The 23,823-nt window shown below is 42.3% G+C and overlaps 1 protein-coding gene across 2 annotated transcripts in view; it reads right to left on the bottom strand.

Moving 5' to 3' along the window:
- Nucleotides 1-11,483: 11,483 nt before the first annotated feature.
- Nucleotides 11,484-23,823, bottom strand: part of SDC2 (syndecan 2) — a 61,356-nt gene continuing 49,016 nt past the window's right edge. Inside the window, exons 2-5 of one of the 2 annotated variants that reach the window (XM_033155620.1) lie at nucleotides 18,486-18,597; nucleotides 16,460-16,581; nucleotides 14,092-14,233; nucleotides 11,484-12,748 (exon numbers count right to left, since the gene is read on the bottom strand). In XM_033155620.1, the coding sequence (XP_033011511.1) occupies nucleotides 12,585-12,748; nucleotides 14,092-14,233; nucleotides 16,460-16,581; nucleotides 18,486-18,597 (540 nt within the window). In that variant the 3' untranslated portion in view covers nucleotides 11,484-12,584. Of the gene's footprint in view, nucleotides 12,749-14,091; nucleotides 14,234-16,441; nucleotides 16,582-18,485; nucleotides 18,598-23,823 lie in introns of both variants that reach the window. The other variant, XM_033155619.1, reaches the window with a different exon arrangement.

Here is a 23,823-nt window from a genome sequence, read left to right as displayed (position 1 = left end):
CTGCTTATCTGTGAAAAGGAGACATTGCAAATGCTTTCCCTAGATTTCTTCCCCACCCCCCTAGATTTCTTCCAGTAAAGTCATCAAAGAATGTAGTTATACCTGTCTTGGAATACAAACTTGCCCTATTTGTAATACTCAGCAGCCTCACCAGTTGAGGAGCATTTCCCACAAAGAAGTTATTCATCTTAGATTGTACACTGAATGCCTCCCCCTTCCCCAAGTCCATTAAATGCCGGGTCACCTGGGAAAGCAAATTTTCTAGGACACCTTTGTCCTTAGTATGGATGCCAGGTATCCTGGGAAATGATGTTTCCCAGAATCCTTGGCACATGAGACAGAGCATTCAAAGCACTAGGAAGGGGAGTTCAGCCCTCCATTGAGACTTCTCAGTTGCTTTTGCTACTGCTATCACAAAGTGCAGAAGGCTAGAGAACAGTGGCTCACAGCAGAGTTGAGGGAAGCAATTGAACCCTACTGAGCATTGGGAAAGTCAACAAGATTTGAATTTGGGGATTAGTTTCAGGGGTGGCCATTTTGTCAACCTCTCAATTTGCTGGTCCCAATTCCAAATCAAGCTGATGGATTTGCTTCTATACTTAACAATGAGCAGAAAGTTTGGATTCAGTTTATAATGGCTTTTGTAACAGTGTATTTTCCCTCCACATTTCACCCTTGTGGGGGGGGGGAGTGAATGGAAATTTCCTTCCCTTAATGTATCGGACAGTTCAGAATCAATAAAGTTCTGGGCACCTCATGATGTCCACTTTTGTTATTTGTTTATTTAGCTGGCGGTACTCCAGACAGCTGAGTCCCTTCCAAAGACACCTGGATTTTGGAAATGGTATCATATACTGTACATGTTTTGTAGTGTTTAACTCATTAGGCTTGGGGCCTGTTGGCGCTCAAAATAGAAATAATTAACCAAAACACTAAATCTCTGGCATAATAATTTGCTAGTAAATCATTTACTACTTAGGGGATTAGAACATGGAGCAGAGAAAAGAAAAAGGAACCAAAAAGGATGTTTGAATGTACACAAAGCTGCCAGGTTCAATATCTGCAGATAAGCTTAAAAAAATACAGCACCCCAATCTGACCCCCTTCAGAAATTTTGGACTCCCGTCAGCACCACTGCTGTAGTCCCAAACATTTGGAGGGCCCCAAGCTGGGGTCACTTGAATTAATGCAGGACTGGAAGGTTCACAGCAGCACCATTTTGAACTTGTTTTGGGTTGCTTTTTATGCGGGTAAATTTTCCTACTCCGCCGCCACCATTCCTTTGCATTTCTATGTCATTTCTTCCGCAGGGCCACATTTTCCCACAAGTGAAAGAAAAGAAAGCTGCTTAGGAAAGGCTCCTAAAACTCACTCCTCATGAACTGCTCCACCCAGTTTGATGTAGACTTTAACCGATATATATTTATCCTTAAAAATTTAATAAAATTACCAGAAGACTTGCACCACTTTAGCAGCCATGGCTTCCCCCAAAGAATCATGGGAACTGTAGCCACCAGGATTCTTTTAAGGGAAATGGTGGTTGCTAAAGCGGTATAAGTGTCACCTAGAGGTTGTTGGACTACAACTCTAAATCAACTCTGATCATCCCTGATCTTTGGCCATGTTGGCTGGGGCTGATGGGAATTGGAGTCCAACCACATCCAGAAGAGCCACAGGCCATAACAGTATGTCAGAGAAGAGCAGCTTTGGTGATTCACATTTATTAGAGCACAACTTTCCTGAACCCCTGGCCTACCTGGCAGTAAGTCAGTATGCCAAATCCAAAATTCAAGGTCAATCCACACAAGTGAAGTCCAAAGTCCAAAGGTTCAGGGTAAATTTAAGTCTGAAGTCCAGCAGTCAGGATACAGTCCAGAATCAAACCCAAAGCACAGTCCTGTGGAGATCTAGGAGCATCCAACTCACAATCCACCAACATGGGCAGTTGAGCAGACACAGCTCTGCTTCCCTTTTATACTTTGCATGCTGATTGCAGCATCTGGGCTTGATGAGGCATGTGGCCCTCAGCTGTTCTAACCCTACTCCAGCTTAGGAATCACACACCTCCTTCCAGAGCTAGCAAGCCCCACCTGGCCAGCTAGAGAGTTGGGCTTTGGGCCCTTGCATGCCCCAGCTTCCTGGAGCATCCCACCTGCTGCTCCCTAGGCCTCAGAACCCGCCATGTGCATGGAGACAGGGGCCCCTCTGGCTCTGGTGGTGGTTCTTGCTGCTCTGGTTCCTGTGTGCTGACCCCCGTCATCCTCTGTCACCCTGTGAGTACTTAAAATACCAACCTCTCCTTCCCCATCCCTTGCTTGCCCCAGTGTGTCCCAGTCCTGGCTACACCCCTCGCTGGGATTCTCAGCCTCCTCCCCGTTGTCCTGCTATTTCATGACAACAATTGTATTTGAATGTCTGTTGTTCGGATTTAGGACATCATAATCTTCCACTCCTTTGTCCTGTCAGTGCCTCTGTGAAGTAGGTTAATATTATCCCTGCTTTACAAACTGGAAACAGAGACACTGTTAAGCTAGTAACGATTTTTCTATGAGTTCTGAACTAAGTGGCTATTTTTTTATTATTATCTAGTTTTATCTAGCTTTCCAGTTGAGCTGCCCATTGCTTCTCGTTCAAATGGAAGGTGCAACAAATCTTCCATTAAGGAAACTCACGCCATTCCTGTGTGCGAGCTCTTAGTTTCACAGGTTTGTTCCTGTGTACGAAATTACCTGCCCCAGAAAGAATAAAAGGGAGTTTGAATGTTTTGAGTCACTGGATGTCCAGATAAAACAAGAGATTCATCTCAGTGTCTCTGGTGAGCCTGCATAGCAGATGAGATCGTTCATCTCCCCATGCTACGGCTCTTCTGTCTACCATATCAGCAATTTTTAAAAAATGCAACAACAAGGTAGGGCTTTATGTCGCATCAGTGAAATCCTATTGTCTTGGGTGCTGTTATTCGGAGGCAGGAGTAGCTGCTTTTTCTCCAAATTCTTTGCATTGTTCATTTCACTTTCCATCAATTAAATATGAAAACCTCCACAGAGGCAGGAAGGAAGAGGAACTTAAGACATATGAGATAGCTTAAGCGATGTGATGTTTGCTGGGTTTTAGGGGCAAGGGAGCGATGAGGGAGAATCACCAGATGTTCAGATATCACAGTGATAGGTTTCAGGAATAAATTCTACAGCTGCAGACCAGCTGCCAAGAACAATCTATGCCACACAGTTGTGCTATTCTCTCTTGTACTTGACAGTTCCATGGTTCTTTAGAGCATTGAAGCTGTAGCATGCTATGAACATTTGAGAAGGCATTTGTGTCAGGAAAGCCCAAGTCGTCGTTCAGAATTCCAGTTGGGAACTCGCCCGTGCTGCAAGTAGTGGAGCAGTGTGCAGTCAACAGCCTCAACTAATGAGTCCTTTGGTCAGTGATGTTCCTCCAAGAAAAAGGTGATAGAAGAACCATTTTGTTAAAAATGCAGAAGATAAACGCATTCAGTGCTAGACATTCTTTTAGACAATGCAGTTGGACCAGTGTTAGAGTGGTAAATTTTGAAGCGCATCTTGACAGCCCCATAGCCACAACTCCCAAGGAGAGTGCAAAAATCAAAAGGAGCCCTGTTGATCCATTTTGTGTAAGGGTCAAATGACAGCCATGGATTAGTAAACTACTCTTTCTCTATGCTAATGAGAATGTTAGAAGAGCCTGGTGGATCAGTCCAATGACCCATTTTGTCCAGCATCCTGTTCTCACAGTGGCCAACCAGATGGTCATGGGAAGCCCGCAAGCAGGACATGAGCCTAACAGCACTCTCCCCCCCCCCCTGTGATTCACTGCAAGTAATATTCAGAGGCATACAGTCTCTTAATGCTGGAATCAAAACATTGCCATCGTGACTAGCAGACACTGATAGTTTTATCAGGGGTCCCCAAACTAAGGCCCGGGGGCCAGATGCGGCCCAATCGCCTTCTAAATCTGGCCCGTGGACAGTCCGGGAATCAGTGTGTTTTTACATGAGTAGAATGTGTCCTTTTATTTAAACTGCATCTCTGGGTTATTTGTGGGGCATAGGAATTCGTTCATATATATTTTTTTCAAAATATAGACCGCCCCCCACAAGGTCTGAGGGACAGTGAACCGGCCCCCTGCTGAAAAAGTTTGCTGACCCCTGGCTTTATCCTCCTTAGATTTGTCTAATCCTCTTTTAAAACCATCCAAGTTGGTGGCCAAGTCGATGTCTCCAAGTATTTTGAGCGAAAGAGAACTTTTCTCTATTCTCCACACCATGTATAATGTATAACTTTAGACACCTTTGTCATGTCTCCTATTACTTGCCTTTTTTTCTAAACCAAGAGTTCCAAATGTTGTAACCTTTCCTAATTTCTCCATCCCCTTGATCGTTTTGTTTGCAAAACAACAGTAAAACCTGAAAGCCTCTCAGTCACTTGCTGGAGCAAGGAGAGTTCATAACCTGTCCTCTGCTTCCATCCTCTGCATCCACCATTTAGGGGACCAAATCAGAGCCATCTTCGGCATCTGAGTATGGTGTCCCCTCCCTACCAAACTAGAAGGGGAAGTAAAGATCTATCTACATCAGGAACAAGGGGGGGATGAAGATTCATTGGAGGTTTTTGAGCAGAGGTTGAGTGGGCATCTGTCAAAGATACTTCAACCATGGATACTGCTTATGTAGAGAGAGAACTACCTTGCAAAATTAAGAGAAGTGTGAATTTCTAGGGTGTTTCATTTTGCATATTGAATTGGGCAGGCTTGCTGTTAAACGCAAACAGAACCCAAACCTAGGTTTTGTGCACCACCTCCTACTCGTGTTACCTCCGAACTCTCCTGCTGCAATAAATCAGCTAGATTCTGACGTGCAGCATCGCTTTATGCATTTTTGTAGCTCACAAGGCTACTCTTCAGGAATCTGATGTCATGGGAATCCTGTCACAGGATTCATTGTGGGAACAAGTCTCTCATGAAGAGAAGATGTGTTGTGTAATGGCTTTACTCAGCAAAGGAAATCCAGGAAAGGATTTCCAGATTTTCTTCCTGGAAGCAGCAGATGTCACAACTGCACAACTGGGACTAGAAAGCTATAACTGACCAATTTCCCAATAAACTGGAATGACCTTTTATAGTGGATAAACCAAATTACCTCTTCTGAACTGAATCCATTGAATCCAGGGACCATATTACACACACAAAACGATTTTTAATGATTTTATCTGGCCAAACTTCACTCCAGATTTTCGCATTCTGAATTTTAAGATAACAATGAAAGATTGTTATTATTCAGTCTACAGAGATGGTGTTGGGACTTTGTTCATTGTATGGTTTTAAAACCTGAAGGCTGTGTGGGATTCTGTTATTCAAAATACATTACCTGTACATTAAAGTGACGGTTGAAAGTAGGCAGATATAAAGAGTGTGCTGTTGATTTTTAAAATTAATATATTTCATGCCAGGCTACACTATAAAGTTGCCTAACCTAGTACTCCAGTACCTTGTGAATTACCATTCTAGAGAAGTTTGCCCAATTCAACCTAGATTCCCTGGATTTTATTCCCTTTAGGAACAAAATATCATTGGATCAAGCTACATGCAATCTCCCTAAAACACAGTATAAGGCTGGACCACTCTTGTCTCCAGAAAAGGAAGAACTGAAGGAAAGGTTATGGAAACTAGGACATACACATGTAGGGCATGGATGATGCTAAACACATGCCCAGTTGTTGTTGTTCAGTCGTTCAGTCGTGTCCGACTCTTCGTGACCCCATGGACCAGAGCACGCCAGGCACGCCTATCCTTCACTGCCTCTCGCAGTTTGGCCAAACTCATGTTAGTAGCTTCAAGAACACTGTCCAACCATCTCATCCTCTGTCGTCCCCTTCTCCTTGTGCCCTCCATCTTTCCCAACATCAGGGTCTTTTCTAGGGATTCTTCTCTTCTCATGAGGTGGCCAAAGTACTGGAGCCTCAACTTCAGGATCTGTCCTTCTAGTGAGTACTCAGGGCTGATTTCTTTGAGAATGGATAGGTTTGATCTTCTTGCAGTCCACGGGACTCTCACATGCCCAGTACCAGTAAGTAAATAGTTCCTGAAGGGAATAGTTTAACAAGTTACTGTCCTTCTTTCACCATCCAGATGTCCTTACTTCCCATCTGGATTGAGAGGTATGATCTGCCAAGAGAAGAGAGTCATCTGTTAATCACTAGACTTTTATATAAATATATAATTTGCACCGTATGTTTTTCACAACAGGCAGGGTTTGGACAACATTGCAAGCTGTGGTTTCTCGAAAAATGGAAGTGACAATTTCCAGAGTCACAGCTAAGCTGAAGGAAGCAGTGTGTGTAAGCTTGTGGAAAAGCTCGGCCTGTTCTTTTTAATGCTAATGTCAGTTATATGGCAACTTTGATTTCTTAAAGCTGTGACCAAATGTATGTAGTGTTTTGCTGTTCAATATTGCTGATTTCTCACAGCAGATCCAGGAGATCTCCCATGAAAAAGAGTTTCCAACTTGAGTCATTAAAAAGTCTAGATAATGATTGGTCTTCTCACTCCTACTCACTTGCACACAACAGAATGGGTAATGTCTTCTTGGGGCTGGTTACTTCAATTTGACAGGAGTATTTGTCTATCCCTATGGTCTTAATAACTCATGCATAAATGGATACTTAAAAAGAAAAGTCCATTTATACTGAAAAGTAAGTTTCTGTCAGAAAGATATTGACATTTTCAATGGAAAGTGTTTTGCTAAGAATTTATGACAAGAACAGGGTCCAAATTAACAAGTATGTACAGTTCCAACAGGGGAAATAGCTATCACCTCCTAAGAAGCTATAGTAGAGGTAGGTATATTGAAGATTGTGTAGTTTATCTCGCTAAGTTGCTTTGAGAGCTTTCTACATAAAGCAACTAACAAATGCCAGAGCTGCCACCTCCTCCTAGCGAATAGGAGGTACTGCTCGTCTCTTCCCACCTGTATTCCTGAGGTAAATCTTCACTCCCCGCGCCATTTTGTGGTTCGCCTCAGCTGCCAAATTGTTTTGGGCCAACCCTGTCCATAGCTTAGTTGTTTGGTGAAGAATTACTTTCTTTTGTCTGAAGAAAGTGTATCTGAAGAAAAGGTATCTGAAGAAGTGTGCATGCACACGAAAGCTTATACCCAGAACAAACTTAGTAGGTCTCTAAGGTGCTACTGGACAATTTTTAATAATTTTTTATTTATTTCTTTTGTCTGTCCTGAATCGGTTTGCTATCTGTTTGATTGGATGACCTGAGATCTAGTATTGTGACTTACAGGAAAGAAAAAAAAACTCCTCACAACATGCATAATGGTATAACCTATTATAACCCCCTGCTTTAGTCATCTTTTCAGCTAAAATGAAAACCTTCAAAGGTGTTATTTAGCTTTTCCCCAGAGAAGTTGTTCCAGCCCCCTGATCATTTTGTTTCCCCTTTTCCTGCACTTTCCCCAGCTCTACAATATCCTTTTTGAGAACGAGCAATTAGAACTGTCCACATTATTCAAAAAGTGACCACGCCATTGATTTGGAAGCATATGTGTAATAAAATATAGAGTCTACCACAGAAAGTAATAAGAACCCTTTTGTAAAAATACAATGTAAAAATGACCAAGCAGTCCACTGAAGGGCGTGTTCAGTATGTGTTACTATCTAAAAACCATCCAACAATATGTTTTTCTGCATCGTAGGAAACTGCATCAATTTAACAGTACTTTGTTCTTTTATTGTATCGCCCACCCACTTTCTATTAAATTATGTAGCTCTGCAACGAATTTGAAAGTAATAAGCAACAGGAGCAGAATGGTTAAATATTAATTTAAGCCTACCAAGAATTATACTTGGAAAGTTAAGTTGTTGTCATTTTGGCAAGAACAATAATTAATCCATGCTCCCAGAAAGATTCAGTGGGTTCATCATAATTTTAATCATCTCTTGATTCAGCTTCAGTCAGCTTACTTGGATCCAGTACAAAACAATGACTACACTGCAAGATGGGTGGGAAGAACAGAAGGCAACCATGTTTTCTCCTTTCTTCTGACTTGAAGTCACAGCTTGGCCCAAGATCCAAGAAAATCTTCTGAAACTGAATCCAGACAAGACTATTGTATCGCTCGGTACAGTGGAGACCCCACACTCTGTGTATCTTTACTATCCTGCTGTCTTCATTGGGACAAGAAAAAGTGACGCGGTGCTGATGGCTTTCACTGTTTTTATTGATGTGCTTTTTTCTTAATATAATTTGTTTTCATGCTGCATGCTGCCTTGGGCATGTGAAAAGAGAATGAGGGGGATCTAAATTTAATAGACAAGAGTCCTCACCCAGGGTAGGGCCCTTTCTATGGCATACTATTGCAGTTTAAATTTATTTATTGAGTTGATCTATAGTACAATGGCTTGAGTCACTTAACAAAGTCACTCCCACTTAGAAAGAATCATTTACGGAGCACACAAAGAAGTATTTTCCCTCATGCATCATTTTAGATATAAAACCAAAATGACAGAGTTCTCTGGATCCGGAATTATATGTATTTTAGCAGCAGAGTTGTGAAGCGTCTTATAGTAAGCAGACTGAAGATCAAGAGTATAAAATTCTTCACCATGACAACAAAACTTGGCCTGTAGGAAACATGTAGGGTTGGCTCTAGAGAAGTACTGCATGCCTCCCTCTGACCCTGAAAATCTGCTGGTGGGTCAATGGAGAACTCCTGGAATGGTATGGAGTGGGGCCCAGAGGAATCACCCCTCTGCTTGCACAAGGCACTTTTGGATCCAACCCAGAGGGAACATTCGTTCCAGTAAAATTGCCTTAGAAGCATAGTCCATACTGGGAAAAGACACATTTTGCATTATTTGAAGTATTAAAAAGTTGAAAATTCAAAACAGGAGGTTGAATGTTTAGGATGCAACCCTAATCCTTGCATCCCAGCCACTTTCTGTTGGGGCCACCTCTGCAACCACAGTTCTGCTCCACATGCCAGTCAGAGGGGCAGCAGATCCCAGATTGGTTTAGCTCTCCCACACCCCAAATGCCTCATTTTGGGAGTTTCCATTGGCTATTCCGCTCACCTATTCAGGAAGAGTGATGTTGTCCCTTCATTCAATCCACCCTCGTTTCCCATTGCACATGTGGTGGGGATAGATTGCATAACTAGATGCTTTAATTCTGACTGTGCAATGTTCTCCATTTAATATTTGGCCTACTCAACCTGTAAACAACCTGGAATTATGCAGAAGACTTTACATCAGACCATGCAAATGAAATAACTATGTTTGGGTATAGTAGACTTTATGTTGGCATTTGAGTAGCAGCAAAGGCTTTTTGCCAAAATTTCATCTTGGTGCTGTTATTTCCAGCAGCTTCGCTTCACTACATTTTGTGCAATTAATGAACACTTGCTGAACACCATTTTAAAGTGGCTCAGCTTGTGGCAAATCAAAAGAAGCGTGCAAAGTATTTCAGTTAGCTTTCAAGTAACTTATTAAATAATTTTCTATAGCAGGAAAGCTGCCACTCAGTCTCTTGCAAGCAACCAAGCGCAGAGTTGTTTGCTAGGCCAAATGGTGAGATTTTATTGGAATAGCTACTCCATTATGCAAAGTAAAATGAAGTTTAATCTCCTGCCACACGAGTTTCTAGTATCACACCCTTCCAAGGGACATCATGTGCTCCATGCACCCCTTATGTTGTGCATCCATTGCAATTTGTGCTCGTGACGGTATCCAGATGATTCCATGTAATCACACTTCCAATACTGCTTGGAATTGCAGAAAGTTGAGATTGTACATACCATTTCATTTCCAACCAGGGAATGTTCCTTGGCTTCCTGCCAAAACCTTGCAACTTTTCACCCCACCATTCTCCTGGGATTGTTTTTCCCCACCCTGCTTTTGCTGTGCTATAGAGCAAGAATTCGACTCCAGATGCAAAATACAACGTGTTAACAATGGGAAAGCATCACAGAGCAACTACTAAAGCAGAACAATGTGTGGATGGTCCTGCATAAATCCAACACTATTTCTCTTTTATTCCATCAATGACATGTTACACACTGTACCAGCAAAAGAAGCCAACCCAGAGAGACTCAAAGCCCTACGTTGAATGTCCAAGTTGTAAAGAGATAGGGTGTGTGTGTGTGGGGGGGTGTACTTTGGTTTTTTCACTTGCCCAGATTACTGCACTTTTCTCTTCACTGGACTTCCTTATTCAGTTTACATCCTCCCCTCTTCTGTCAGATCTTGGCGTCTCATGAAATCCCCTTGCCTCTTTGACATACCCTCTTCTCTTTATCTTCTCCTAGTCTATATGTTGGCTTGGTCACCCACCTTCCACATGAACCTCAAAGCTCATGGCTTTTAAGGCTGCAGTGGTCCACTTCCTTATTAGATCTGTTTTTGAAGCTCCTCCTTGCTACTGCGGCATTCAGCCTCTCTGCTATAGGATGCACCTTAAAAAGAACAAACACCATTCCAGCTTGTCATACTTGAGGCCTATGATTAAATTCTTTATTCAGTGCATATTAACTTCAGCAGTTCTGTGCTATCTACGGCAGGTTAACCTTCTCCCTACCCCTGGAATGGGGACTCTAGATATTGATGGAACACATCCTCCCACCTGCCCTGACCATTGGCAATGTTGGGAGCTGGGGCCCAGCACCTGGAGGGCCACAAGTTCCTCCTCCTTACTGTCCCTTCACTAAGCCCTATCATGCCTCCTTGTTCTTGCCCATCTTATACAGACTGTGTAGGACAGGGCACTTCTGTGTGGTCTCTGCAGCACCCACATTTGGCATGATGTCCAAAGCACATTCAGTGGGACTCAGGTGCCTGGAGGCCACTTCTCCCATGCAAAGAGTCGTGTGGTTGCACAGATTTCCAGGGAAGCACCAGCAGGCAAAAGGAGAAAGCCTAGTTTCCTGACTCACCTTTGTAGCAAAGGAAGGATGCAAACATCCCCCTTCCCTCCTGCCGTTTCTGCCCTCTCCTCGCATCCTTTTCTTTGGAGAAATGGTGGCCGCTGAACATAACAGTTCTCGCCAGCTATTCTCAATCCCCACCACAGAGATAATGATGTGGAATAATTATGTTACTTATCAAGGCATGCAAACATATCCATATTGCTTATTTCAAGGGCAAGGCATGGGTGGGAGGAATCATTCAAGCACATGGAGAACTGAAACTTTATATTCATGTGAATTTGAGCGCTAAAGAAGTGGTCCATATTGATTAGCACTTAACATTTCACCAGTGTGAAAAGAATTAACCACTGCAGGTACGTTTTCATTTTAATGAGGCTATAAACAGAGCTATTTCTCCTGTGAAACTCTTGTTAGCAACCTTCGGGGACCTTTGTTTCCAACATATCCTTTTATCATATAACAGATGCAATTAGTAGCATGGCGCATGGAGTCGCCATTATACGAAAGAGAACAAAATAAAGTCCACAATGAAATATTTCAGTATTAGGCCACATGATTTATTCAGTAGTGTTTATGTTCCCAAATTACAATTTATGTCTATCCATGTAAGACTACAAAAGTTACCATTAGAATTGTCTGTGCTTATAAAATACCAACATTTTCTTCTCTCTCTCTCTCTCTTTACTGTTATATACTCATTAACACCAGTCTGCAACAAGTTACATAGAATCATAGGCACTTCAAAGGCTTTAAAAGACGTTTACAACTTAAATGCATTTTTTTAAAGAACAATTTAAAAAAAGGATTCTTTTTCAATTCCTACTCGTACCTTCAAATTGCAAGAAATTAACCAACAGTGGCCATAGAAATTTGCAGCAACATCTTGGAATACTGTTAAGAGTCTTTGGGTTTGTATAGGCTTGTCAGTAGCTTACTGCAAAATCTCCCATAAAGAAGATTTGTTTTTGTATGGGTACGACTACATCGTTTGCAGTAATAGTCCAATTTTACACATTAATTTGCTGCTGTAAGTTTCAATGAAGCTACAGGAACACTGAGAAACAAAGCAAGGTGTAAAATGGATTTTCTGACACTAAAATTTATACAAAGTGGAGGTTAAAGTTTACATAGCTGAAAAAATACATTTACACTAAGAGTTACCATTATCTGAGTTATCCGAAGACAAATTGCACCATGACAACTACAAAAAGGCATTTTATTTTTATTTTATTTTTTTGGAAACAGATAAATTAATGAAATAAAAACTAACTTGTAAGATCAATCAGACATGCTGACAAAAATTAAACAACTTTCATTGAACCATAGGATAAAAACAATCATTTTCATTTATGCATAAAGTTTTTAAATGATTCAGTGAACATCAATGGCTGTATAAAATAATGTTTTGCCACTGTTATTCACAGAACACTGCAAAATGTTAAGATTTTACTTTACATTTTCTTAAAAGGAATACATGAAAAGTTTTAAATACAATGGGATTTTTTTTATCATAAAGGTGCCATAAAGGCTCTTTAATGAAAAAAAAAAAGGTTTCTTCATTATTCTATGCAAAAAAAAAAAGCTTTATTTAAAAAGTTCAGTGATCTCTTAAACAGAGACACTTAAGTTAAGAGTTTTATGCGTAAAACTCCTTAGTAGGTGCCTTCTGGTAGGCAGCGCTTGATGGTTTGCGTTCTCCAAGGTCGTAGCTGCCTTCATCCTTCTTTCTCATGCGATATACCAAAAGCAAGATAAGGAAGATTGCAAAGAGAAAACCAATAACTCCACCGGCGATAACAGCTATGGAAAGGAAAAGAACAGAAGTTTCACCATGAGCAGTGTATTGCCTCCAAGTTGTCGCCTCTCAAGAGAAAAAAACCACCATCGTTTACTGAGTATCCCAACCTTTAAAATGGCATTCCAGAGCAAGTCTCAAGCCTGGGAACCAGGCCACGCCCCTCACTGGTCCTGCTCTGCAGTTTCCATGAGGGTTCTGCCTGGCTGAAATGCAGTTTGCTTGCCCGAATAGGGAGGGGTATGAATGTTCCCCCTACTTTTGCTTCTGGCACTGCCAATTATGGCCCCTTGGAGCACTGCCATTGTAACATTTTAATTTAATTTAGTTTAAACATGTTCATAGTAATAGTAATAGTAATAATAATAATAATAATTTGTACCCTGCCCATCTGGCTGGGTCTCCCCAGCCACTCTGGGTGACTTCCAACAAATATTAAAATACATTAAAATGCCCTCGGCGCTGGATCTCAGTGTCCGGGCTGAACGATGGGGGTGGAGACGGTCCTACAGGACCGAGGCCGTTTAGGGCTTTAAAGGTCAGCTCCAACACTTTGAATTGTGCTCGGAAACATACTGGGAGCCAATGCAGATCTCTCAGGACCGGTGTTATGTGGTCCTGGCGGCCACTCCCAGTCACCAGTCTAGCTGCCGCATTCTGGATTATTTGCAGTTTCCGGGTCACCTTCAAAGGTAGCCCCACATAGAGCGCATTGCAGTAGTCCAAGTGGGAGATAACTAGAGCATGTACCACTGAAAACACATGCCACCGCTAAACACAATTCTATATGCTTTGAACCAAAAACTGCATTGCAATATTTGAGGAAGTGTGAAATCCAAAGGGTTCAGATCCTCACTTTCGTCTGTGTGAGGTGCAGGTTAGGGTTTGAGCAAAGCTCAAATGCTTCTAGCAGCCCCATCTCCTTTGCAAACAAAACAAAACAAAACAAAACAAAACAAAACAAAACAAAACAAAACAAAACAAAACAAAACAAAACAAAACAAAACAAACAACCCCTCAGGTGAAAGAGATTTGTTTTTTCTTTCATCCCCTGAGGAGGAGGTGAATGTCCTGGTGTAAACATTATTGAGATGCCAAGGAAAGGGCAGCAATGTATTGAGGAGAAAAGAGCAATAAAATGGGAACCGTTCCTTGGTTGCAAAAGAGAGAAAAAGTGGGGAGGGAGATTGCATCATACCGCAGGGTGGAGAGGAACAGTGCTCCAAAGCAACAGTCCTTCAATACTCCTAACAGCTATGTGAGTAGTTGCACAGATAGTGATTACCTTGGTTTCTAAAATAGAACAGGAAGCTTCTTTTTCTGAAGCTTATGAACATATGGCACCCACCTGCCAATACTTCTGTTCTCTGGAAAAGGTTTTCTGAGTGTTTTTGGGTGAATACGTCGGTGTCTTCACCTGGTTCGTTCTTAGCATTTTTGTTTTCAGCGTCAGGCTTGAGAATCCTCTTTTTATCAATCTCTTCAGGCGACTGTAGCACAAGATGTGGGGGAAACAACGGCACAGAGTCAGTTCAGAGGGAGAAACAACAACCCGCAGCAGCAGTAACAGAAACCAATACCCTTTATGCATTCAAATTCTGTAATATATACATTTCCTATTCACTTGACACCTTTATCTCAACTCTTTGGAGAACCTGAAAGGGGGACGGGGGTCAGAATTTGTCTCCTAAATTTCTAACTGGAAGCCTCAGACCCCTTTCTCAAAATAACTCCTACAAATCAATGTGTGCTTATATAGATTTGCTTACCCCTGTGAAATAAGAGTAAAATCAAATAGATTTGTTGCTACATGGTGCAATGAATGTAGTCTATTTCACTTTGAATATTCTTTAACTGTGTAACATAACGTGGCTTGTAGCTCAGTGGAAGACCATAGTCTTTGTATACAAAAGGCCCCAGGTTCAATCCCAAACATCTCCAGGTAAGGTTGGAAAGTCCCCTCTCTTAAACCTGAGGAGCCACTGCCAATGAGTGTATCCCAGTCTTCCCCAACCTGGTGTGATCCAGCTGTTTTAGACTACAACTCCCATAAGCCCCAGCTGGAGGACACCAAGTTGGAAAATAAGGTTGGTGTGGAAAGCATAGTGTAACTAGGTGGACCAGTGATCTGACTTGGTAAGAGGCAACTTCCCATGCTCTTGTTCCTATAATTTGAAAACAAGGAGTCTATTCGCCACAATTTAAGCCACGCCCAAAAACATTTCCACTGTTAATTTGAGGGAACTCTGTACAAAGACCAGTGTGCCAATAGCCCTACAACAAAGCTTTTAGCGGCAATCAGCTCCTTTTGATATTTTGTATTTTGGCTGCCCTGTGTAAAACCTTTTTGAGTGTCAGAATTAAGGGAGGCAACAAGCACATTCTGAGAGGATTCACAGTCCATAAGAGGAATAGCCAACTGCTGGGTGATGCTAATTGGGTGCCCTGAATGCAGGAAACTACAGCAGCTTGCCCTACTGTTCAACAGTGGAATTTGCTGCCAAGGAGTGTGGTGGAGTCTCCTTCTTTGGAGGTCTTTAAGCGGAGGCTTGACAGCCATCTGTCAGGAATGCTTTGATGGTGTTTCCTGCTTGGCAGGGGGTTGGACTGGATGGCCCTTGTGGTCTCTTCCAACTCTATGATTCTATAATTCTACTCTTTGGTAGTTACTAAAAACTCCCCACTATGGTTTTTTGCAGGTTTCAGGCCTCTGGAAGTATCTCTTACGATGCAACTCAGAATCATAACTTTGCAGTACTTAACCCTACACCAACCTTTGCTTTCCTTACACACCTGTCTCCCTTCCCCACTAAAAGGGCAGGGGGGGTTAAAAGAGGGGAAGCAGTGGGCAGAGTAAGGCTTAAGCACACAGTCTCCTGCCCACTACCTTTCTCCTTGCAATAACCTACTGCTACTTTGCACAGCAGCAGAAAATGCAAGGCTGGGAATTCTACACTTGTCACCAAGCTTTCCCATTTTAGCTGTAGGCACTAACACATTGGGGAGGTCACCAGCCTGAGGGTACTCAAGGAGGAAAATGGAGCACTGGGGAAGAACCTTGCCAAACTGTGGGCACCGGCCGCCTTCTACTGGAAAGTTGTTGTTGTTGTTGTTGTTCAGTCGTGTCCGACTCTTCGTGACCCCATGGACCAGAGCATGCCAGGCACGCCTATCTTTCACTGCCTTCCGCAGTTTGGCCAAACTCATGCCAGTCGCTTCGAGAACACTGTCCAACCATCTCATCCTCTGTCGTCCCCTTCTCCTTGTGCCCTCCACCTTTCCCAACATCAGGGTCTTTTCTAGGGAGTCTTCTCTTCTCATGAGATGGCCAAAGTACTGGAGCCTCAACTTCAGGATCTGTCCTTCCAGTGAGCACTCAGGGCTGCTTTCTTTAAGGATGGATAAGTCTGATCTTTTTGCAGTCCATGGGACTCTCAAGAGAGTACCGGGGAGTAGCACCTGCTATATTCTCAGATACAGAGCAGGGGATACACACGTTTCAAAACAGAAGACCAAAGCTCTGCGTTTCTCCTAATAGACTGATATGATATCCAAGGGAGTTTGTCTTTATGGTTAATCCACAGCTTTGCACTAAATCTAGTAAATCCTCTTAAAGCATACATCAGATGGCATTTAAGGTTAAATTATTATTACTGCAGCTTTAAAAACCAGCAAGAGGCTCCTCCCCTGACACACACCTTTGTTTGCGTAGGTACCTTGGTCTGCATTTTCAGCGTGGTTTTCTCAGTTCTGGGAGCATCGCTAGTTGGCGGCATCTTTGGAAGAGTTCTTGATGGCACCACTATTGGCGTGTTATCACCTTCTTCTTCTTCAGCCCCTGAAGTATAAGAAGAATATGAATGGAAACACATCTGTACATATTTGCTCTGCTCTAGTTTATTGCTGATATTTGTGTGCTGCCCTAAAGACTGTTTAATTTTTTTTTAATCTTTTCTTTTAAAACCCATCAACATAGCAGTAAAATGTAAAATAAATATTGGCGCTTCTCCTCCAAGGAGCTCGAGGATAGCGGATAGTTCTCCCTTCACCCGAACCATTTTGTCCTTACAACAACCCTGTTGTATTGTAAGGTGACTTGAACTCTTCACAACATGCTGGTTTCCTGTCTACAGCAGTGAAGGGGAACCTATGGCCCTCCAGATTTGACCATTGACCATACTGCCTGGGGCTGATGTGAGTTGGTGTCCAACCACATTCCCCCATGTCCCAGATCTGCAGGGGGGTTGCTTTCATAGGGAAGCATTCAAGCATGTGACACCCCCGCCCCACCCAGGAACAGTTTAAGAATGTAATCTGGTGTTTGTGGGGACCAGCCCTTACTTATTCAGCAGCTGGCTAATCAAAAAGGTTCTAAGCATTTACTGTGGAATTTATTTAGCTATAAAAAGGACCGGATAGTTATCTGACTGATTATGTAGCAACTGCTTTGCACTGAAATCCAAACACTCATGACATTTTCTTTTATCTACCTAACTGATTTAATTCACATTAGATTTGCTCTGTAGTATTTGGCTTTCTTAGTTGAATTTTCCATTACTTCAGTACATTCAACTGGGGCAGGGAGAAAGAATTATATCAATCAAGCAGACTGGTACAACCACTTTTTTAATTCCTCAGGGTCTAATCTATAACCAAATCCCATTTTTTTTGTCTTATCCCTTATTTATATGTAATAAATCCAACAGGATACCAGCGTTTAAAACTGCGTATCTCAACTCCGGAAAATAAAAATGCACAGTTCAACCAACAGGAAGCTTCAGAAAAGTTCGGGATTACTGTATAACTATAGAAATGTACATGAAATTTCACAATCCAGATGGCCTCATGGAAGGGGTAGCTACTGAAAGCTTGTGTTTGTTCCCTGCCACACACTCAATATCTCTGTCACTCTAGGTAGCCCCACCTCCACGCGCATCAATAACATTATGCTCTCCATAAAAATACTCTTTAACTGATATATGCTAATGAGATGCAATGCTCTTGCTTGTGGCAAAATTTATGACGTGGTGCCACCTGAGCCACAATTACTTCTTTGTTTCCAAACATTCTCTGTGGCCTTTAAATGCAGTGTGTCACCAAGGTCATCCTACTAAATGATACAGACAATGATTATTATTTTTTTAACAACAAAAATTCTAATCTTCATCATAAACAGCATCACAGATTCAGCAGGTAGTCAACATACAGGCAACGACTGTTTTAGGCACATCCAATATACGTGCGATTGTGCACATGTGCATCGCGCCAAATCCAGAAGTGACCCAAAAAGTCACCCAAAGGGGCAGAAGGGGGTGTCTGAAGGCTTTTTCAAGGGTGTTTCAAATATACACACTTTCACTTAAATGCATGGTGCCTTGGAACGTAACGTCTGCATAAATTGGGAGCTGCCTGTCCTGAATTTTCTGAACTCTACAGATTAGGTTTTTTCATGTTCTTCTTGATCAAGGGCCCACTTCACACATATCAGCTGACCTGAGTGTATCAACACAACTTGTGGAGACCCACATAGGGAACACAGGAAGAGAACATGGTCAGACTCTTCTAGCCCTATAACGACTACTCTGCTTCCCATTGCTTGCTACCTGATTTTATTTCATTTTTAAGAAGCCAGGGGTCGAACCTGGCACTTTTTGCATGTGACGTGTGTGCTGTACAATGGAACTGTAGGACAAAGGCCATGTCCGGTCCTAAGACATTTATCATTATGTGACATTGCTTTACCTGAGCCTGAACCCGAAGTATAATCATCATCGTCAATTGGATAGACTCCTGATGCTTCTTCAATGGAGCTGTTGTCAAGGTACAGGTCTTTATCGGAGGTCAATGCTGCTCTCTGGAAATGATGGTGAAATGCATGGTTAGTTCTTTGTTTCATGAAACACAAGCACAACTTCCAATTCAATTTCATACCAGTATATCATTAAATGAACTGAGGAAGCAAACATCACAATAAATAGTACTGTAGTGGAAAACAGTGTTAAAACAAGTGCCATAAGAATATCTTTCATGGCCATTGTTGAACTGGGTTTAATGAAAGATGAGGTAAACATGGAGGCTATGTCCTCTTGTTTCCATTAGCCAAGATTTATTAATTTAAACTGCTCTTATTAGGCATGTTGTCAAAGTCTGTACTTTCTTGGCTTGAAATATGAAGCACAAGGACTTGTTGTGCTTGCATTAAGTAAAAGGCAAGCATTATGACTCCCAAAATCTCTTTTCAGCTAAACTGCTTCCTCCCCGTTTTTTCTGAACACCAGTAGCCATGGGAAAATAACATTTCCCAGGGCTACCAACCTTTGGGCTGCTGTTACAACAATACTCCAGGAGGGCTAAAGAGAGATGTCTCTCATTCAATACAATATCCAAACAAGAACCAGGTAAGCAGCTGCAAGAAAGGAGTGTTGGCAGCTCCAAGGTGGGTTAGCTGGTGGAGATAATTTGGGGGATCAAGGATATAGGGATTTGGATGCTCCAGGGTTAGTGAGGGAATGATCTGTCCCCATAGTGCTCCAGATAATATTATAATGGGTACCACAGGATCTAATTGCAGTTATAACAGAGCTCAGTATAAAGTGAGTTATTCCCCAACTGTTTTGGGGAAATATTTATGTTTGCTGCTTCCAGTTACTGAGGACCAAGGGTAGAGAGCCCATCACTCATTTTTCAGATGTCATTCCAAGGCAGCCAACATATTCACACCCAACACCACATCACTAAAAATAGCATAAACACAACCAATGACAAGATCAGCAGTCAAACACACACTTTCTGATAGGCAGAGGTATTATACTTACTCCCTCAAAATGAACTGACAAAGCTCCCAGTTATTAACTTTGAATCATTTAAAAATCAGCAGGCCCCTTCATATATTATAACCTGAAACAGGAGGTTGACAGGCAGTTTAGGTGGAATCTCATGTAAGCAACTTGAACATGCACTTGTGCAAGAAAAAAGGTTTTAAAAAATGAGAAAAGGGACAAAAACTGTGAAATGCTGGCTAGTGCTCCCTGGTCAAGTCAGAATAAGCAACAGCTCTTGACCACTGGAAATGGACTTTCATATTTTAACACATAAAACAACATGAAGGACTAAGTTTATTAAACATCAAAGATCCAGACAAGAACTTATGAGCAATATTCTTTGCATGCCTACTATAAATAAGTTCCCACTGGGTTCAGAGGAACTTACTCCCACCTAAGTGTGTACAGTTAGATCGCAATCTACATGCTTTTAATTTGTGTGCATTCAGCTGAACGTGCATGGCAAAATACTTAAAAGGAGGTGGGATTTGGGGGGGAGAGAGAGACTTTGGCAATCCCACCCACCATTGCGTCTATATGCTATTTTTGCTTGAGGTGCGGTCTCCGGAACGTAACCCTCGTGTAAGTTGCAGGCTTACTGTGTTTGATTTTAGTGTCAGGCAGTGAGCACAGGCCCTGTGCAAGAGACACAGAAACTCTGTTCAGTACACTCAGACAGGGATTGCATTCCCATCCATCAATTATTATCCCACTTACATTGATATTCTTAAGAGTATAATGCTGGAAAATCCTCTGACCTAAATTCTTCACATATTACAAGCCAATGATCATTGGAGCCCAGTCTGGTTACTGAATAAACAGGAATAAATCTAAATCTAGGGGATGCGAAGCAGATTAATGTCCACTAAGCACTAAATACAGGTTGCTTCCCCTCTCAAATATGTGCTGAGTTTAGATTGCACATCTGGGAGTTGTTAGCTCATTACAAGTCATCAACAAAATTAAAAAAAGTAGTTTTACAGAAATTGTGTCACCCTAGACCCACAGTGAAGATAAAGGCATCTTCTTGACCGCAGATATAAAGGGAGAAGGGAATACGTGTAACAGAGTGCCACCCACCCACCCTCTGCCCCTGGTTCAGCTTGCACATGTATCTAAATAAAAGCATCCCAATCACCATTTCTTAACAGCTGGGGAAAGGCTATGATAAGCAAATGTAGGAAGCACTTATACTGCAGAACCACTGATTCCTTTAGGGCTACATAATCAGTGGCATAGCACTCATCTTCCTTTCAAATCTTATTTCTTCAGCAGGCAGCCTTATAGAGAGAGTTTACAGCTGGCATTGTATGTGTGCTCTCAGAGTGCTGCCACCTCTTCTTCTGCTGCCCATGGGAACCATTGTTTTACTGTCACCATAGGCACTTTTATCAACATATGATATGAGCACCTCAATTCACCGTATTTTTCCATGTGTAAGACTAGGTTTTTTCCCTAAGGAATAATGGCAAGAATTAGGGGGGCGTCATATACACGGATCTCTCTCTCCCCCCCCTTTCTTAAATCTGAGTTCCCCAAAATAGGGGGCATCTTATACATGGGGGCGTCTTATAGACGAAAAAATGCGGTGTGTGTTTTTTAAACCAAAAACCCCCACTGTGTGTACTGACCGGAGAATAAACCCCACGGTGGGTCAACATACTGAGGACAGGACAACCCTGTAAAGGCATGATGTTTCAGAGACACATAGCTGTTTTGTTTTGCTAAGGAGCCTAGTTCCGTAAAAGAGGCTAGAGAAATTAACATAATTCTTATTAGGATTGTTCTCTGCCATTGTTTCCTCTTATCTGCTGCTTATGCGGCTTTTTAATTTTAACTTACAAAATCCTATTTCCCTCCCCTGGTTAGTCACACTGGCAGTGCCACCCAATCAAGGAGCGTGTGGTGACTGTCATGATGCCGTGACATTGCATATCCTGTCTAAATTGGCTAGTGTGGTGTAGTGGTTAAGAGCGGCAGACTCATAATCTGGGGAACCGGGTTCGTGTCTCCACTCCTCCACATGCAGCTGCTGGGTGACCTTGGGCCAATCACACTTCTCTGAAGTCTCTTAGCCCCATTCTCCTCACAGAGTGTTTGTTGTGGGGGAGGAAAGGAAAGGAGAATGTTAGCCGCTTTGAGACTCCTTCGGGTAGTGAAAAGCGGGATATCAAATCCAAACTCTTCTCTTCTACATGGTAATGCAATTCCTTCCTGAATCAGTGACATGGGTGATCCCAGTCAATTGAGGGTACTGAACAGGATAACATCACACCATTACACAGCCAGCCTGATTTTGCTATGTAATTAAGTCATTAAGGTCAAACAGAGTCAATTCATAGTGAGGTAAAGGCTTATCAAGCACAATACAAAATCACCAAAGGAAGGGGCCCTCTTAAAATAAATAAATAAATAAATAAATAAATAAATAAATAAATAAATAGATTAAGACTGTCCCTACCAAATCCAATCCAATTTGCTTTCTCACTGGTCCACCATGATTCTCAAAGTCAATACCTGCTACCTAAACAGTAACTATATGCCATGGCATGTATTTTTAGGATAATCTCTTGATTTGGGGCTTTAGCATTCCATACACACATATGTGTGAAATATTATATGAAATGCAAAGAATGAATGCTGATAAAACCTGGTTTCTAGCAGGATCTATTTAGAAGTAGTGGAGGCCGGTCCATTAAAGCAAATGTGGAACTGCTCAACCAACTTCAGCCAGTCCTCACCTGTCTTTTTACTTACGACCAGACCAGGACGTAGCTCTGTCTACTTGCTTCCTTCTCCATAATGTCAGTGTTACCATTACAGAGCTTACCGAGGAGGAGGATGGGGACAAAACTAGAACTAGTGGCTTCTGCCAGTCATTGGCTCTGGCTCCACCTACTGTTGGCCTCCCTGCCTTCCACCCCAGTAGTCTCAATAGGCACCAGCATCCAATGTTTAGAAGACTGCACTAAAGTATGTACATCTCTAAACAATGAGCCTCATCGTCCTTCTGTTAGTTAGCATGTGTCTTGGCCTCTCCGAAGCCAGGGGAGTAACCCTCCACAATGGATGGTTTCCTACTAAGAATTTGGCTCCAGGTTCTGTGTGCTCTGCCCAGCACTCTTTCCAATAAGTGAGATGGGAGGGAAAGAGAACAACCCAGAACATCTGCCTGAAAAAAACCTCTCCTCTGAGGATGCTGAATGGTCCTCAGAAAGCAAGTTAAAAATTCATTGCTTCCGCTCCCATGCTTTTCCTGGTACCCAAATGAACCTAGGGGGGAGAGAGGGAGGGAGATTGCAGAGGTCTTTAAGACATGAGTTGCATCTGTTAATGTGTTTTAGATGGTGCCTGACACAACAGAGCTCTTGCCCGGACTAAAGAAACTTCTCTGCTCTAATGGAGGATGAGTGATGCCCTTTGGCTAAAGAGGCTTAGCGAATCTCATGGTGCTCAAAGACATTTTCTCTCTTGACAAGGCAATGGAATAGATACAAACTTATTTCTCGGGACTACATACGGATATCTTATTTCAGCAAAGCTACGGCAGAAAGCAACAAGGAGGAAGTTTTATTGACCCAGAGGAAACAAGAGAGCTTCTCTATGGATACTTTCAAAGAAACACACATCCCTTAAAAAAATAATAATAAGTGGCCAAGTTCCCTTGTAGGGCTGCAACTCAAGGAGCAGAAGACGTTTTAACACAGAGAGCTATCCTGCTCTATTATTCTGTACAAGTGCATGCCCACATACAGTATATAAAGCTTTAAGCTAGGCCCAGAACACGTGGAATGGGGGATAAAGCCAGTCGCATCAGAAGTCTTAGTACAATCCAGTGTTCTCCAGATGTTCGGGACTACAGCTCCCATCATCCCTGGCTATTGACCATGGAGTCTGGGGCAGATGGGAGCTGGAGTTTAAGGGGAAGATTTTGGAAGGCCTCTTCCTGTAGTCTGCCTGCCTGGGCAGAGTCTCATAACTCAGTCGATCTCTCTGCCAACACTGCAAAGGGGCAATATGGCCTATGAAGTAATGTTTGAATAACTCTAGCTGCAATGCCAACAGATGTGGGGTTTTGCAGTGCACTGCTGTGCTGAACTGAACAGGGCACCTTGTTTTAGCCACACACACACCCCCACTTAGACAGGAGGGTTTACTGTAATTTAAAATGACACACGGCTTATATAAAAATGCTTTATAGTATTGAAGGACATTTGCAGATCTTCCCTTATGTAAGCACGAAACAATACTAAGTCAGC

The sequence above is a fragment of the Lacerta agilis genome, chromosome 7, assembly GCF_009819535.1.
Source record: "Lacerta agilis isolate rLacAgi1 chromosome 7, rLacAgi1.pri, whole genome shotgun sequence".
Lineage (NCBI taxonomy): Eukaryota > Metazoa > Chordata > Lepidosauria > Squamata > Lacertidae > Lacerta > Lacerta agilis.
This window is presented reverse-complemented; position numbering and strand designations above follow the sequence as displayed.